This window comes from Ruditapes philippinarum, unplaced genomic scaffold (genome assembly GCF_026571515.1).
Source record: "Ruditapes philippinarum isolate M1 unplaced genomic scaffold, ASM2657151v2 ctg741_1_1_1_1, whole genome shotgun sequence".
Lineage (NCBI taxonomy): Eukaryota > Metazoa > Mollusca > Bivalvia > Venerida > Veneridae > Ruditapes > Ruditapes philippinarum.
Window position 1 is genome coordinate 274722 of NW_026867313.1, and position 19644 is coordinate 294365.

Genomic DNA, 19644 nt, shown 5'->3' on the forward strand with positions numbered 1-19644 from the left:
TTATATGTGTATAGCAAAAACTTAAAAATCTTCTTTGAAAAAACCCAAATAGCTAGAGTTAAGATATTAAGCATGAAACATCTTTTAGTGAGTGTCTACAAAGTTTGTTCAAATAAAAGACCTGGGGTCAAAATTGGCCCCGCCCCGGGGGTCATTGATTTTCTTTATATGTGTTTAGCAAAAACTTTAAATCTTTTCTTTGAAAAAACCCAAATAGCTAGAGTTTAGATATTAAGCATGAAACATCTTCTAGTAAGTGTCTACAAAGTTTGTTTCAAATAAAAGCCCTGGGGTCAAAAACTGGCCCGGCCCCAGGGGTGTCATTGTTTTTAACTATATGTGTATAGTAAAAACTTTTAAAAAATCTTCTTTTAAAAAGCCCAATGAGCTAGAGCTTAGATGTTTAGCATGAAACATCTTCTTATGGGTGTCTACCAAGTTTGTGCAAATAAAAGCCCTTGGGTTAAATTGGCCCTGCAACGTTGGGGGGTGGGGGTTTGGGGGGCCTATATACAGGTGAGCGACCTCAGGGCCATCATGGCCCTCTTGTTTATAGACTTGAGAGTAAGTAGTCATATCAAATTGATAATGATTCACCCAAATCTGATTTGCTTCCACTCTAATATTTTACCGCAGATTAGTGATCATTAACCCATCTGTAATAGTGATCATTAAAATGGGGTAAAATACTTATTAGGGGGTGAGTTGACTCGGAAGATGAGTGATTTGTCAGTGTTGGGAAATCATGTTATAATTCCCACAATAAGGACAGAAATAAGCCATAATTTTAGAGCCTGATTGCTCACAATATGAGCAAATTTTCTCAGACTCTACTACTCCATTAAAATCCCCAAAGAAATTCAAAAACATTTCAAAACTCAATGCTGGACATCACCCAAGAAACACAGAGTTAAAATGTCTGTTTGTTAAGTATGGTATGAAATATTTTTTTTTCCTTAGGGGTTGGATGGGTGTTATCATGTGTACTATAAAAACATTAATTTTAGAAAATAATAATATACATTTTATGATTTATATTATCTATGCAACAGTAAAATCTTGTCAGGCCAGCTTATCTGAACATGTTCTATACTGCTGGCAGCTCAAATTTTGTAATTTGATATTTTTTCATACCTCTTACTCACAATGGACTGTTCCCAAATTCAAATCAGGACTATTCCATTATAGACACACAGCATGGAAAGAGTTTTAAAAGTATTTTCTGGAGGACTGTACATGTAGCATGACCAAATATTTTACAGAAATTGTTTTGTTTTTAGGGGAAAAATTTGGGCCCTAAGAAAATTAAGCACAAATGTTACGTTTTCGAGTTACTCTGGAATCATTTCAACAATTTGTATTTGGAAAATAATTTTTGTTTTGTTTTGTTTATCATTAAAGATTTTTTAAATGATAAACATGTAGTTTATTACCGTTCGATACACTTTATATCTTACTTTCAGTACCAGTATAGGATTTTTGTTGTAAAATCTAAGTCATTTATATCATATAGGATTTGGATAAATTTACTATTGATTGTGATATATATGTAAATATGGTATAATGAAATGAACATAGGATAATAAAATTGGAATATTAAGTATTTATTGTTTTTGTTTCTTTATTCCTATACAATTGGCTGGTGTTTTTCAAGTTACACTTCAAGTTACATTCTTTAGGGAATGACAGTAGAAATTATGATAGATCTATTCGTTCTATAGAAGAAAAGGAATTGATATATAAACTAAAAATATACAACCAGAAGACTGTTTAATTTGACATGTATTTATTAATTGATATATACAACTTCAAATGAAGACTTTGAAATGAGAGGAATAAATTAAAATTAAAGATAATTTACAATGTGTACAAAGTTTATATAGAGTCATTGTTCTCTAAGATATTGAAAGCAGACTATTTGCAAAACAGATTTTGAAGGCTTTCATTTGCAAAGCCTTCATTCATTTTCTTATACAGAATTTAACGAAATACTTTAACAATATATTTACATTTAAATTCATAACAACATTATTCATAGTCACTATTTTTGTCAGTTTCATTGTAAACTCTGACCATATGCGGATGTTCCCATGCCAGATTGATATAAAAATGGATACTGGAATGAATGTCTGTTTGTCTGCGACATTTGCTGTGGAGAAGTTTTTAGACCGTATCCAGAAGCAGACGACACTGCTGTGGGTGCCATTGAAATGGCGGGAAAATGTTGACTTTGCAAACCGGCTCCTTGATTGGTGGCTTGAAGTCGAGACTGAGTCTGATTGGTTGGGAATTGACATGGAAGCTGCTGGTTGTTGTTTGGACTCAGTGAATTTTGCATCCAAGGGTAGTTGAAGTATCCTGGCATTGCCTGAGATGGTGATGACGTCATCATGTGACCGGTTGGCATGAATCCATAGGGCGTAACTGGTGACATCATTGGTGACATTGGTAGGAATGGCTGTGGGAAGTTGTTTGCGTCGTTGACACGCCTGCGCCATCTTGCTCTCTTGTTTTGGAACCAGATCTATTAAAAAGTAAAGAAATCATGTTTAGGATTATATATATATAAACCAAGTATTTGGTACTGATTTGCATTGTCCCATTGAAAAAGTCGGCAAGTATCGATAACAAACTTTAAACAATGAAATGATAATTGAATATAAAGCAGATTAAGATAAGTTTGTTTATTATATGAGCTTATTGTTATCCTCATTAAAAAAAGTTTGCTTATTGTATTTGTCAACAAGAAAAAAGATCCAAATTAGCGGTATATAGATTGACATTTTAAAGGGTTAAGATCGCCTTAAGTAGCAAAAGTCACGAAACTATGGAAATGAAAGACTTAAACTTTATTTTTACCTTAATTTTGTTCTCAGGAATGCCCAAGTCTTTTCCAATAGTCTCCATGTGCTCTGAATCGGGGTATGGATTCTCGTGGAAAATTTTCAACAGCGTCTGCACCTGTTCATTTGTATAATTAGTGCGCGCCTTTTTCTTCGGCTGCTCTTCGTTGTTTTCCGGGCTGGTGATAGGGTCAGCCGTAGATCCAGGTGAGGAGTTTGTGGAGCCAGACGGTGATGACCTTGACCCAACTGATTGCGGAGATGAGGATCCCTGCGTGGAGATAGACATATCTGTGGTGTTTGGTAGGTCATTGGTCCTGAACTGGTCCTGACTGTCGTTCTCAACATCGACGACATTGTCCTCTGAAAATAACAGAAAATGAATACATTTTTTAAATATCCTCAAATTGAAAAATAACCGTTTACATTTTGCGCACAAAACGTCTAAATTACAATAATTGTGTAAAAATAATTAAATGGTGGTCCAAGTGAACGTTGTTTGAAATAATGTTTTAGAAACACTAGTAACGTAATTATGGACAAATAATTTTGCCACATGTCCCTTTAAGATTTTCTCGCAAAAAGCTTTTTCAATACAATTAAAGACATTATTGCTCTGGTAGACTGCATAATGATGACCCTTATCTGCAACAGTCAAATATTTCCCAGTTATCTCCCTTTTACAAATGGAAAATATGAAGCGCATATATAATGAAAAAAATAAATAAAAAATAAGTAAATAAAAAAATAAGTAAATAAAAAAATGAGTAAATAAAAAATAATAAAATAAAAACCTACCTTCATGTGTTTTTGAAGACTTGTTTTCATTTAGAATCTTGTGCCTAAATGATAAAAAGTGTGAAGTGCTGTAAGGCGAAAAATGTGACGCCCTGGTTGCCGTACTTGGAAGTTGGTTTCTCGTCTGCTGAACTGAATTTCCGAGCATGCGCGTGATGTTATGTGTTACACTGCCAGATCCGGGTAACACCGGGGAGATGCTGAGTGGCTTCAGAGGCTGGTTCTCTTTTTCAGGCGTGTTTGAAGTCGGAAACATGGACATCGGTTGTACGACAGCAGACGACTTCCGGGAATAAATATCATCCAGGGACGAGAAACCAAATGATGATGGTACATGTTGTTGGCGATTTCCAACTGATTGTAGAATCTGAAATATAAACAGAAGGTTATCCACATATTTTCCACGCATTGAATACTTTGACATGTCTTGGAAGCTTTTTTTTTTAATTTACACCAACGTACTCCGGTGCTATGCAATATGGTACAGGTTTTTTGTTAACTTTTTGATAATGTTATAAGTACTGATTGAAGATATATCAGTAGTATATTACCAAAGCAGCCTTTCTGTCTGAATATTACCTTTTTTCTTACCGTAGTTTGTGCAGAAACATGTTTTTGTTTTCTATAGTTTTTTTTTCGCAAAAATCCTTTTATATTATTTAGCACCCCCTCTATTTTTTCGTCATTTTTCCAAACGACTCATCAAAATTTTACAATTGACTCAACAAAACTTTATCTTGTTTAAAATATAATATCATTTTTCTTAAAGTGATTCACGTTTATGCTCTTTAAAATTATTTAAAAATGTGTACTAACACAACAACATATGTATATTATATTGTAATGTATGCTATGTAAAAGTATTAATTGAAAATGTAAAATGAATGTATTATGTAAAAAAGACACTATAAAAACACGTGCTTAAAAAACAGCAACAAAAAACGTCATTTATAACACTTTTCAGGCGATAATCTACGGACTAATATGCAAATTATTAATACGATTTCAGTTATAAAATTAATATAATTCCTTAATTTAGTCGATTCTTTCATAAATTACTCGGGATGAAAAGATGCTTGTATATAAAAGTGTTTTAAATATTCTTTTTCAGTTTTTCATCGAGTGGTATGAACATGAATACATTTTACATTTCACAATTAAAGTGGCGTTTGTCATAAGTCAGATATGATATCTTCTTCATGTCTCACTTGTTAAAAAATCTGTTTATTATGTACTTTTTCACTTTTTTGACTTAATCTTAAGATTTATCCGTTAATTTTGTGTAATGCCTAAATTTTGGGCAAGATATCAGTGGAAATTTAAGAAGATATGTTTCACTGCAGCAGACATAGATAACAGATTTTATCTACATCTCTGACTACAGTGATAAATATTTAATTTTTGCAATGTAACTACGGAAAATGAAAATACGCAATTTTATTTACGCATTTAATATTTTTCAATATTTCATTTATAACAATTATAAATTTGAATATTCACGGTATTTTACTGTTTTTTATCCTTCAAGTAATATGATTAAACTGTAGGCGTGTAGAATTTTAAAATTTGTGCTCTCTAAGTTACAAAAATAAAGTTGTTACTTAATCTTACAAGTAATGAAAAATAGAAAAAAGCTCTAAGTTAAAAGGAAGCTAAATAATTAGATCATTAATTAAAAAAGTACTTACATTTTCATGCATGATTCCAAGCCGTTTGTCCTTCTTAGCTTACTTTGTTAATCGTTTTGTATTGTTTGTGCACAGTTGTAGAGCAATTTGATACAGCTTGGAGTAAAATTGTCCTTTTATACAGAAAATATAACTCCGAAATTGACACGACTCAAACTTGGAACTTGTTTGATTCATCCGTGCCAGCAATAGTCGGCAAACAATTTTGCAAACATACATGTTTAACTGATGAATTTAGCTCACACGATTCGACAATCAAAAGATTAAGTGGTCATCGATAAAAGATCAATTATTCACACATTGATCCGCAATCGTTCACTTGATAGTATTTGATCTGTTTCTATAGAAAACTAATTACCCGTGGCAAACAATTCTAAGTACGTAATGACAGACACGAATTCTCGCGTTGACCGTGAAACAATCTAAATCACGTGACTAATTAAGTAACAATGGCTGACACTTTGACGATGTTTGGATGAAATTAATCAAATTTGATGCACAGATCATCAAAAATGAATTGATAAATGATTGAGATTGGCGTATAAGTGCAATTTTGACACGACTAAGTAATATTTCTTGTATCTCAAACATTAAATGATTTGAAATTATTAAGATCAATAATCAAATTGGTAACTGTTTTTCATTTTTATTTGACACGATCGTTGCTTTCTTTCTGTACTATGTCTGAAAAAAGCAAAAATATCCAGTTTCCTACTGCGAGCAAAGTTAAATATATAAATATTTTTTTTAGAAAACGATATTTCTTTCGATAATAAAAGTAAATAAAAAATTAATTTATATTTATATTTATTTTTGACATATGATTTGCCAAACTATGTGTATATTCATAAATATTTCCTTATATCTATTAGGCTTTAATTGAATTAGTTCTACTCAAAGAATGGCTATGTACAATGTAATGTTTACCTTTTATGTTGTAATGTATGTAATTGTGCACAGATTAGACTATAATAAATAAAATAAAATAAAATAAATAAATAAATAAATAAATAAATAAATAAATAAATAAATAAATAAATAAATAAATAAATAAATAAATAAATAAATAAATAAATAAATAAATAAATTTAATAAAGGAAGGCAGGAACGGACAAACGAACGAACGGACGGAGGGACGGACGCGGACGTACAAACGAACGAACAAATATAGATGAACTATCTTTGCTTTTGCCCTGTTGACAATTGGTATAATTATATTAAATAAGCGTTTTGTATGGAAGTCAAAATACTACTTTGCTTACATTTTGCTACCTTTCCAACACACTTCCGCAAATTCAGCGCTATATACTTTCTTTAGTTATTAAACATTTAACATGCTCTAAATCAACAATTAAAACATAAATTAACACATGTTTGACATTTCTCAAAAATTTGATAAATAAATAGTTCTGAGACATAATGTGCCTTTAAAGCTGCGGTCTCACTTACTCCCGGCAGAGCCCAGGACCGTTCTGGTAAGTTACCGGGATGATCCGGGACGATCCGGGATGAAATTATTGTTGCAGTCACACTAACCCCGGCAGCACTACGGTAATTCCCAACTAACCACCAGGATGCGCTCCGGATCATCAGTGAAGCTACGGTTCATGCCGGTGCTTACCCGGTCGTTCCCGGATGACGCCGGAAGAGCCCCGGTCGATCCAGGCAGAGCCCCGGCAGAGCCCAGGACGATCCAGGCAGAGCCCCGGTAGAACCCCGGTGGATTGAAAACGCGCGAAAATGATTACATTGATACATATTTTTTATTTAATATAATATCTATTGTTCCAGAATAGTAATTCATAATGATTTTCTGAAAAAATCCTTATACAAGACTGGATAGAAGGGAAATGGGAAGGGTTTTAATATAAACAAGAGCAATCATCGCAAATTGTTGTGATTCTTTTTAAATGAACCTGGCTCTGCCGGGTCCCGGAGTCGAATGCCGGATGTTCCCGGATCATCCCGGACGTTGCCGGCAGAGTTACGGATGTACCCCGGTTGTTCCCGGTCGTACCCCGGTCGTTCCCAGATCACCCCGGACGTCTGCCGGGGCTCTGCCGGGATGTCAGTAAGACTGTAGCTTAAGATGCATAACATTCCGCGTCATATTGAATTACAAACATATAAAGGGCAAGTACATGGTTAAAAGAATTATATTTGTCTTCGTGAAAATATCTCGTAATCCTGTTTTAACATTACTAAAATTATATATTGGTCAAAGCCCTTTTCACAATAAGAAAAGGCAAATATATTTCCTATCTTTGATTTGAAAAAAGAATGGTGGGAAATGAAAGCTTTTTTCGTGTAGCTGTATATGTTTTATTTTATTATTATTGAGATTTCGACATATTATCTTATTCTAGCAGCGACTTAACATGTATCAGACCAGAGTTGTTTTTTATAGGTAGAACGGATATTCGTGCAAAGTGCATTGCCATCATTTTTGAATGAATGACACTGCAAGTTTTGGAATATAAGATTGTTTTATATGAATATTCTTTTACATGATGCTTCAAACGACAGATGCCTCCTTGTAGCATACTTATTATAACCATTCAATTTGAATTTCGTCACGTGAGAAAGCTATCCTGCTAGCCTCACACCGTACAATCAAATGGGCAGACAACCGTTCAAACCGTCAACAGCCGTACTACATTGTAGTATATACATGTCGGTGTAAAAAATACAATTGACGGACGGTAAGTACTTATCTATTTTTAACATATCCCAACTGTGCTCGAGTAAATCTATGTTATGGATTCATAGTCAACATCCAAAGGAGCATGCCAACAAATTTCTGGCCCTGTGCAAGCTTTACTTTACGTGAATTTTGACTGAAAATATCCACACTTTCCGATGAGATGCGGCATTTTTTTTAAAAAGTCACATAAACTTACATTTGCTCATGATGATAATAATACGATTCGTAAACGTCAACATTTAGTCATTAAATATTCCAAACCATACCTTCATAAATGCTTTTCTTTTAAAAAATATAGGGTATTTACGTTCGAATGTCTTCAAAATTTGAGTAACGTCATCAACCGTTCGCCTCTTTTCAATGATAACATCGACATTCACTCATCAGCAAGAATGAATAACGCTGAAAACCGTTAAAGGAAACAGTTTTCAAGGCTTTTGTGCTACAGTAACTAGGAAAGTGTAAAACTTTTTTGTGCATTTAAAATGCTCATTTATTTAGCCCAGTTGATCGTACGGTGTGAGCCTTCTTCATGTACCCGCTCATGTCTGAAATAATAAACGGGACGGAAACTGAAATTTTCCTCCACCAGTAAAGCAGGAAGGTCGCCATATTACCATTACAGTGAATGTTTGACTTGGAAAAAAAGAAACAAAAGAAAAAAAATCGGTTATAAAAATAATAAATATTCCATAATCATACAAAAGAAATATGTCGCATTGTACTGATATGTTTGCATCTTCTCAAATGTAACTATGAATATTCATGAACAAAAGCGATTTCAACGTCCCTGCTGTAAATTAATGTAATTTACTAGAGTTATTTTAGAAACTTCAGATAAAATATTGAGTTATGTTGTACCGTATACAGTTTACGACTTATATAGCTCACGCGTGAACTGTATAAGTTGACAGTAACACCGTATACATCATATACCGAATACAGCTTACCGCTAGCTGTATACGTTAAGATACGTTAAGATGCTGCATATCACCGTATATGGCTTATTTGTGTAAGATGACTAAGATGGTGATTTTCTTCACTTTTCTGTCCAGTCTACGGCCACGACTGTACTATTGTCTGAATAGCCAATGGCCAGGTATCACAATTCACCAGAACACAATTGAATATGCATAATTATAACTACCGAAAGCATAATTATTATATTTATATGTCAAACTGGTATCAAGGAGACAAGTATACACCCACGTGACTAGAGTGGATAAGAGACAACAATGACTACAAGCACTACATAAACGCCGACGGCAACGACTATGACTGCGACCTAGATCACGACTGCGACTTTAACGACGACAAGTTCAGCTTCGACCACGATTCTAATGAATACGACTTTGACGACTGCCATTGCTACAACTTCTACGACTACAAGTTTGTCCGTTTGTCCATGACTACGCCTTCGCCGACGATTACGGCCATTACCACGATTACGAATTATACGACTATAAATACGGCTACGACCGCGAAGATAACGACTAATGTGATGTTTACGACTTATTGATACAAGAACAGCTACGATGATTACGAAAGCTACGCTTTCTACGCCAACGACTATGGCTAAGACTACAGAAACGACTGACTAAGACTACAGAAACGAACACGAATACTAATTCAAAGACTACGGACGACTTCGAGCACGGCTCCGAGTATTAAATCTTTTATGACTACAAGTCTTTTATCTACGACGAGATTGGTTTTCAACCAACGTACACTCATCACACGTAAGCTGTACACATCGTCAGCTGTAAACGGTGCAGCAGATTCTCCGGAAACTTAACACATGAAGAAATATGGTCGGAATAGCAGGCCTCGAAAACACCAGTTTTGGGTTTAAAAGCACAAACATCAAAACCTACGTAATATCAATGTTGTTACAATGGAAACCAACGCCTCTGAACTATAGCACATTAATTCTTATTGCAAATCTATTTCATACAATATACAAAACACTCTACTTGGCTATAAACTTACAAAGTTAAAAAAGCAATAACAATAAGAAATTGTAAACGATATACAATTTGTCAATATATACCATCATGAATATGTAAGATATTTAGTATAATAAATATTAACATATCAACTATTTATTTAGCAGTCGTTTTGGCTTTGTGGCAAAATAAATACACAGGTAAATATGCACCACATGTTTGCTGTATGTTTGGTACCCCATATGTTTTCCTTATGTAAAACATATGTGTTTCATGTGTTTTGAAAAACATGAAAAATATGTGTCAACAAACATATAATGTTAAACTCATGGTTATCACATGTTTTTCATATGAATAAGTTTTCATATGTTAAATGTATGTAAACTTTCATGTGTTTTTCACATGATAAATTTATATATGATCATATATTCTGCAAAATTTACACTTTAAACAGTCTTAGTTAGATTTTACATGATTGTACATAAATTCTTAAAAGATTCTTGGTTCATGCATCTATGTACAACTTGTAAATGTAGTAAATCTATCACTTCCAATACTTCTTATTATGTTGAAAAAAAAAACAACAACAACAATAAAACACCTTTATGAAAATGATGAAAATAAATAAATGGGGGGGGGGGGATAACTGATTAAATTTTACATTAAGGGGAAGAAACAGTTTATGGAAGAATCGTCAGGATGATGAATTGGTTAGGGGGAGAATGGTCTTATATAGTCTGTCATTCATTTTTGTTCATGATTTTTTCTCTCTTTGTATATGCTAGTGTTTATTAAGTGAAATTTTAACAATCAAGAACCCAAAACGAAGTGACCGGGAGTTACATTGTTAAAATGTTCACTCAATAAAAATTCACACTTTGTGTTTGAAGATCCTGTATGTTGAATCATTTAAGTGAAATTATATATATGTATATAATTATGCTTATAAAACAATTTTTAAATATCGAAAAATATGTAAAATATGAACTGCAAATATGTGTACATATTATATATAATCATTAAATTAGTGCTCGCCATTTTTTTTAAGCCAGTCACCGACGAGGATTATTCAAATTTTCAGGTTTCAAATCTTAATAGAACAGATTTTATATAAACTGGACGTTTTATATTATAAAACGCAAGTGGGCGGAGCACTAAGCTGGTTAGAGTGCATATCGGATGTTCTTCGTAAATAAGAAAGCTACAGTCGCTTCGCAAGCTCCGCTCCTTTTTAGCTTTCTTATTTACGAAGAACACCCAATATGCACTCTAACCTATACATATATGCATTCATTTCTTATTGAAAAAAATGACTTAGACTTTTTAGAAAATAAACTTTTATTACCTCCCTTTATTTACATGATGTAAAATTCGGTAATATCTTTATAAATAATGCTTTTTTGGAACTTACAAAATTGATAAATCTTAATTTGAGCATCATATTTATGATATAAAACCATAAAAAATTGTGTTACAGGATATTTAAGATTGATCAATATTTATCATATTTCAATAGTTGTACTTCACACAACTCGTGTCAATTAAACTTTCCAATATTATTGTAGCAACGTAATGTAAACATACGAAATATAACACAATGATTGAATGATACCAGATACATATTGTTATATGATACGTTTATATAAATCAGTTTTAAAACTTATATTTTTTCATTGAAATATTAAATCGGATTGCTACAGGTTTTCTAAATAGTGAGTTGAGAATATAAACTAACTTGAATAAAACAATAGAGAATCATTGTTAAACAAAATGGCGGACGGTAGAGAGGACGATGAAGTTCCTGGTCGTGTCGAGGACATTTTGTGTAAACAGCGTGTCAAGGAAATTATGTGTCAACCATGCTTAAGTAAGGATAAGAAAAATGTGGCTGACAAGTTTTGTTCAACGTGTAATGAATTTCAGTGTATTGATTGTTCAGGTGTGCATAACGTGCTTGACATCTTTATAAGTCATAAATTGTTAAACGCAAATGTAGCACATGTAATCAGATGTGATCAACACACAAAGGTTTTAGATTTTTTCTGTGAAGATGAGAACAAGCTTTGTTGCAGTACTTGTGCCATTGTTGATCATAGTAAATGTCACGGTGTTGTTGAAGTTGAGAAAATTGCCGGGAAAATGATGTCACCGAGTTCTAGTTTAGAGGAGATATTGCAGGGAGCCATAGAATGTGTTGAAGCTATTGCAAGACATACTGTCACTTCAAAGGATCGACTTGCTCAAGACGTTGAAGAAATACAAGCAAAAATTAAGAAAATGCGAGATGAAGTAGTGAAAATGTTTGACGAATTGGAAGTTAACATTGTTAAGAGAGCTAAATCTTTACAGAAAGAAACATTAGGTAACCTTGAAAAGAAGCAATCACAAATCGAGAAACATTTGGCTTATGTTACAGGCTATCTAGAAACGCTTCATAGCATTTACAAAAATAGGACTCCAACGCAGAAATTTATAGCAGAACAGAAAATGGAAAATGAAGTCAATGTTGTATGCAGAAATGTCAATGAGGAATGTCAGAACTTCAAGACGGTGACCATTTCTTTTGATTTTGATGGACAATTAACTCTGCCACCACGATCAATTACTGACTTTGTTCCTGGACAGCTGACATTGAAATACCACGAACGGGAAAATGTGAATGCTGTAAATAAGGTGACGACATTAACTCAAGTTTCTTCTATTGAGTTAAAGAAGACGGGAGATGACACCGAGAAAACATTCGTTACAGGAATAAACTTTCTACCCGATGGTAGACTAGTTGTTATGGATCATTTCAATAAGAAATTGATAGTTTACAATGAAAATTTGGAAAAAGTAGGATCATATCAGTTATCTTATAGGCCTCTGTCAGTTGTCGCTGTATCTGAGGATGAAGTAGCGATAACAAGTGGCAGTGAATATATAATAGAATTTCTACGTGTTAGTAAAGCTAATGAAATAAGTTCAAGTAGAAAATGTAAAGTTAGAAAGAAATATGATTCTATATGTTTAAAAGATAATAGCCAATTTGTCGTAGGGGCTATTGATTACCAAATACCTGTTGAAATAATAACATTAGCAGGAGAGCCAAATGCTTTTAGTATCAATTTTCCTAACAAGGCATATCCTGAAGAAACAAGCAGATGTACTTACATAAGGAACGGTGATAAAGTGGTGTTTACAGATAGATACGAGCATACTGTCTACATATATGATATCAAGACAAACACGAGAGTCGTGGTGAAGGATGATCAGATAAAGCAACCATTTGGTGTAGCAGTTGGCCCCTATGATACTATCCTGGTTTGTAGCATGAGAACAAATTCCATTGTACAGATATCACAAACAGGTCAGATCTTGTCATCACACAAGATAGATATGGAATTCCCACACACAGTTTGTGTTTCACGTGATAAAGCATTTCTTGTTGTTACAAATTCCAGTTTTGGAAACGTGAAAATGCAGAAATTCAAAATATCATTATGATAACGCAATCTTCTGTATCTCATATGTCGTAGGGTTCCTCTTTCCTAATAAAGGAGGGGCTGTTTCGACCTGTAATGGCACGGAAACAAATAAAACAATTTACTTAGGATGAAAGAAAACGCAACACAGCTACTTCGTGGCGCAAACCAATGGAAGTGTATTCAATGTGCAAAATACAAAATGCAACACGCATGTCATTTCAATAATTGAATGAATACATTACGAGTAATAAATAACAACCAAAATTACCTGTAATGGCACGGAAACAAATAAAACAATTTACTTAGGATGAAAGAAAACGCAACACAGCTACTTCGTGGAGCAAACCAATGGAAGTGTATTCAATGTGCGCATGCGTGCCTTCCAATCCGGGTGAGTAAATGTTAGGAGGCCCGTCCAGAAGAAATTAGTTGTTATGAATTATATAGAATGACATTAAGTGTTACATGTTGCAATGAATGAAAAGGATGAATGAAAATGAGAAAAATATGGGGGATGAATAGGACAAATATATAGGACATATATGATATAACAAAATGACAAACGTACAGGGAATATATAACGACACAATATATAAGACATACATACAAACAATAAATTATACATGTCGGTATATTACCCTCGTGACACATAGTACAAACCATGATTCACATTATAAGGTGAAAATGATCGGTAGTTTCAAGAATGACCAAGAGAGTGTATACATGTATTTATATCAATCGATGTAAAAAATCTGGAAACAAAGTGATCCCCCGGAAGCATTAATCACTACAAAATTACAAGAGAATTGCAGACTCGGTTTGATTGAGTCTGTACATGAGGGATAATGAAAAGATGCAACATCCCTCACGCCCCCTAGTACTGATAAGTCCAATGTCAAAATGTAACTTTCATTACTACACCAACATTCGAAACCAATGTGTTGATAAGGTGTATAATCAAGAATAATTGTGTTTATCTTATGCATATCGAGAACAACTAATGAGTGAAAACAATTCAATAATGATTATTTTAATTTACTTCTGATTTCATTTTGGATACATCGAACTTAATATTGAAAATTAAACCATTCATTGACATTAAACTTGTATTATGATAATTAACCCATGTTCTGAGTTAACGTTATCTTGTATATCTACCATTGTTCGAATAATTGGGTAATTTTGTGGTCATCTGTTTACATCCCACCAGAAAATACTAAATATTTCAACAAAAATATAAATGACTTGTTTTACACAGAGTATAAAAAATTCTGTACCAATTCTAAACATGTAGTTACATTTGGTGACTTCAATGCTAGAACTGGTAATGTTGATGATATATTGCAAGTTGATGAAAAACTGTTTGATATTATAGATATTGAATATAACAGTATATTAATTTTGATGTAGATATTTTAAACGTGTTGAGGAAAAATGATTTTTCTGTAGCACGTATTTCAATGGATGAAGTTGCTAATCGTTTAGGAAGAGATCTTGTAGATTTTTGTAAATCGAATGAAACAGTGATTTTAAACGGAAGGTCGTTTACAGATAAAAATGTAGGTAGGTTTACTTGTAAAAACTCTTCAATTGTTGATTATGTTATAGCTTCAGCATACGCACTAAAACTATTTAACGGTTTTACTATAGACGAATTTAACGCATTATACTCTGATGTGCACTGTCCAATCAATTTCAATTTATCACATATTGTTGAAAATAATTTAAGGCAGACTTATTCTTCCAATGAGAAAATTAAAGGTTGGACTCAATCCAAAGCAAATGTATTTCGTGACAATATTAACAGTAATAAAGTTGATGATATGTTAAGAGAAATCGAAAACTGCGAAGAAATTGATAAAGATTTTATTAACAGTATTTTTCGAAACATTGAAAATACACTCCTTGTATCTGCAAAGAAAACATTTGGTATACAAAAAATGAAAACAAATATTTCAGATGGCTGTAGACAGCCTTGGTTTGATAATGATTGCAGAAATGCTAGAACGTTATATCATAGATGTAAGCGAAAATACCAATGGACAAAAAATGAACGTAACATGTCTGATTTATATAATTCTAGTAAAAATTATAAGTATATTATGAGAAAAAGTATTGTCAATTTTAAAAGGGAGCAGAGAAAAAAAAACGAAGCATGAAATACTCATCGCCTAAAGAATATTGGAATTATGTTAATAGTATAAGTAAGAAAAAACAAATGACTGATATTGATGTTTCAGCATTTTATGATTTTATAGACAGCTTAATACAGGTACTGTAGATGCAAATGACAACCCAGAAACAGATTTTCCAAATATCAATTTTGATAATGGGCTTAATGATAGCATAACAATCTCTGAGATACAAAGAGCAATAGATAAACTTAAGAATGGTAAGGCGGCTGGTCTGGATCAAGTTACTAAGGAATATATTAAGGGAAGCAGTACTTTACTTATACCACTATATCACAAATTGTTTAACTGTATTCTAAACACTGTTTTTTTGCCAGATTCTTGGTTGACAGGATGTATTGTACCAATCTATAAAAATAAAGGTAATGTTGAAATGCCTGAAAACTATAGACTTATTACATTGCTTAGCTGTATAGGGAAATTATTTACAAGTATACTAAATGAAAGAGTGACAAAATATTAAGAACGTTATAATTTATTAAATTCAAACCAAGCTGGATTTAGGAAGCATCATTCAACTGTTGATAATATTTTTATTCTCCACATGTTAACAGATTACCTTAAACATAAGAAAACAAACATTTTTTGTGCTTTTATTGACTTTCAAAAAGCCTTTGACTCTGTGTGGAGAGCAGGCGTTTGGTGTAAACTTGTCAAATATAATATTTCTGGAATGATTTTAAATGTAATAAAGAATATGTACAGTGAAATCAAGTCATGTGTATCTGTAAATGGCAAATTTTCAAATTGTTTTGGTTGTTATAGGGGCTTAAGACAAGGAGAAAATTTGTCACCGGTAATTTTTTCTCTGTACCTAAATGACTTAGAAAATTACATGTTATGTAATAACGATGTTTCAGTTATACTAGAAGATAATAACATTGAAATATTTTTGAAACTAGTTGTTTTGTAATATGCTGACGATGCCATTCTTTTTTGCTAAAACAGAACAAGACATTATATCTGTGTTGAACACCTTTTCTAATTATTGTCAAACCTGGAAATTAAATATAAACTTTGATAAAACAAAAGTAATGGTATTTGGTGATAAAAGAAATAGAAACAGGAATATTACGGTAGATAATCACGTTTTAGAGATCGTAGACACGTTTAAATATCTTGGTGTTGTTTTTTTCTAAGAACAGACAATTTGCGGTTGCAAAGAAACATATTGTTGATCAAGCAAGACGGGCAATGTTTGGTTTATATAAGAAAATAAGAAATCTAGATTTACCTATTGATTGTCAGTTAAAGTTATTCGATCATACAATTGTACCAATTTTAACTTATGGGTGTGAAGTTTGGGGTAATGGTGACTTGTCGCTTATAGAAAAAGTGCATACAGATTTCCTTAAATATGTATTACGTGTTAAGAAAAGTACACCGCATGTTATGGTTTATGGCGAACTTGGGCGATTTCCATTATCAATTACTATTAAGAAACGAATTGCTGGTTATTGGTATGATTTAGTTAACAGTAATTCAATACAAAAATTATCGTCAAATATTTATAAGCTTGTATATGAAGATTTTGTAAGAAATGGTAAGGAATACAAATGGTTATTGAATGTTAAGAGTATTTTTGACGAAACAGGTATGAGTTATATTTGGTTAAATCAGAATTTTAGTGGTTCTAAATGCTTATTGTTAAAAACCATTGATATATCAATGTGTAACCAATATGTACAAAAATTTCGTAGAGATGTCGCCTCAATGCCAAAATGTTTAAATTATAGAATGTACAAAACTGATCATTGCTTTGAACCGTACCTTTGTTTACTGTCAGACAAATATTTAAAAACATTTGTTAATTTTCGATTGTGTAACAATCCCCTCCCTATAGAAAGAGGAAGGTGGTTAGGTATTGTTAGAAATGAAAGAAAATATATGAATTCCATTACATTTTTTCATGTAGTTATTTTGAAAATAAACGAAAACGACTTTTACCACAAGTTAACCAACAAAACAAAAATATGTTTACGTTTAAAAAATTAATGAATGAAACAGATCCACAAAAATTAAGCAACTTAGTTAAATATGTTTATGTTATACTTGAATACTTTAAGAACCCACCTGGCTAGTCATATTGTTTTGTTGTTGTTTTTTTTTTATTTATAATCTATAAATATTTTTCTATTTTGCAAAATTTAGCTTGTACACAATGAAAAAGTTACATTGTATGTTATGAAATATTGTAGTTATAAACACTTTTTTTAAAAACTACAGTAGTTCATTTAATTTGTATACACAACCTGATTACACATTTAGTAATTTTGTTTATATATTATTGTACACCTCTAATCATATGTAAATATACTGAGTGTATCAATAAAACTTGAAAACTTGAAAATCAATCGATCAATATCCTTTCTGTTAAGTTCAAATGCTTTCGTTCCATATGAAATTGATTTTTTCTAATCGCTTATAAACTTATGGTCTAATATTTTTCATACGTCATATTTGTACCTATTAGTTATGGTATACTATCCATCATAATGCCTGTCAACATTATTTAGGCGACACTTGAGTCCTCTGATTATTCTGTGATCAAGAAGTATCGTTAACTTAGCATAAAATTATATAACAAATGTAGATATATTACTATATCATGCCCTCATTATGTTTAATCAAGGTAAATAAAGATATATATCCGGAGTCATATATCATTTAGAAATCTATTTCCCTTTCATTGATTTTTTCATATATATTTCTCTCGCAAATATTCTACGTAACATGAAGAAAAGTAACAAGTATGTTATATGCTGAATATACTATTGATATTGAGTACCTGTGCACGGACGATCCATGGCAATTCTGGGATCATATAAATAAATCTTGGTCCAAAAAGTTTTATACCTATGGAAGGCTATGATGCAGACGGGAATGTGATTAAAAACTGTCATTTTGTTTTCAATAAATGGTCAAGTGAATTTGTAAGTCTTTCTAAATGTAACGAAACCGATGAAAATTTTGACAATGAATTTTACGAGCAGAATTTAGACGGGACGAGTTTCTTAGAAGATCGACCCCCTTTCTGTAAGAAAAAATCCGCTCTTGAATTTCCCTATACAACTGAAATAGAAAAAATCGTTAAAGTGCGAAAAATGGGAAAAGTGCGGGGTACGATAAATTACCCTATGAATGTTTAAAGTTTCCCATCATAATCGATTTTTGTTATCATTGTTTAGTTTATACTTTGAAACAGGAACTATCCCAGGTATATGGCGAAAAGCATTGCCCCGATACCATAGGACAATACCAGAAACAAACGTGCACAAATAAACTATAGCTGTCCGTTGTAAGCAAATTGTATTCAGCGTTATTAAATAACTGATTAATGGATTGTCTATGACTACGCCTTCGCCGACGATTACGGCCATTATCACGACTACGTATTATACGACTACAAATACGGCAACGACCGCGAAGATAACGACGAATGTGACTTTTACGACTTATTGATTCTAGAACAGCTGCGATGATTACGAAAGCTACGCTTTCTACGACAACGATTATGGCTAAGACTACAGAAACGACTGACTAAGACTACAGAAACGAACACGAGTACTAATTCAAAGAGTACGGACAACTTCGAGCACGGCTCTGAGTATTAAATCTTTTATGACTACAAGTCTTTTATCTACTACGAGATAGGTTTTCAACCAACGTACACACCTCACACGTAAGCTGTACACATCGTTAGCTGTAAACGGTGCAGCAGAGTCTCCGGAAACTTAACACATGAAGAAATATGGTCGGAATAGCAGGCCTCGAAAACACCATTTTTGGGTTTAAAAGCACAAACATCAAAACCTACGAAATATCGATGTTGTTACAACGGAAAGCAAAACCTTTGACGTGTAGCAAATTAATTCTTATTGCAAGTTTATTTCATAAAATATAAACTACACTTTACTTGGCTATAAACTTACAAAGTTATGAAGCAATAACAATAAGAAATTGTAAAGGATATACAATATTGTTAATATACCATCAAAATAATGTA

General features: G+C 32.6%; 2 protein-coding genes across 2 annotated transcripts; one reads left to right on the forward strand and one right to left on the reverse strand.

The window, feature by feature from the left end:
• Positions 1-1791: 1791 nt before the first annotated feature.
• On the reverse strand, positions 1792-5862 carry LOC132735685 (homeobox protein DLL-1-like). Its single transcript, XM_060722667.1, has 4 exons — positions 5330-5862; positions 3642-4008; positions 2860-3206; positions 1792-2524 (listed from the first exon to the last, which is right to left on the reverse strand). Exons 1-4 carry the CDS (start codon positions 5339-5341, stop codon positions 2057-2059), a joined length of 1194 nt encoding a protein of 397 aa, XP_060578650.1. The 5' UTR covers positions 5342-5862; the 3' UTR covers positions 1792-2056.
• Positions 5863-11749: 5887 nt separating this feature from the next.
• Positions 11750-14695, forward strand: LOC132735686 (uncharacterized). The gene has a single exon (XM_060722668.1). The coding sequence runs from the start codon at positions 11750-11752 to the stop codon at positions 13463-13465; it is 1716 nt and encodes a 571-aa protein (XP_060578651.1). The 3' UTR covers positions 13466-14695.
• Positions 14696-19644: the final 4949 nt, after the last annotated feature.

What these genes read in the sequence shown, in the direction of transcription:
- LOC132735685 (XM_060722667.1), bottom strand. An exon ending in GTCTTCAAAAACACATGAAG is followed by an intron (nt 3,207 to 3,641) that starts GTAGGTTTTTAT and finishes TGTTATTTTCAG; the next exon opens with AGGACAATGTCGTCGATGTT. An exon ending in TTCCTGAGAACAAAATTAAG is followed by an intron (nt 2,525 to 2,859) that starts GTAAAAATAAAG and finishes ACTTTTTAATAG; the next exon opens with ATCTGGTTCCAAAACAAGAG.
- LOC132735686 (XM_060722668.1), top strand. Translation starts at nt 11,750, where the DNA reads ATGGCGGACGGTAGAGAGGACGATGAAGTTCCTGGTCGTGTCGAGGAC.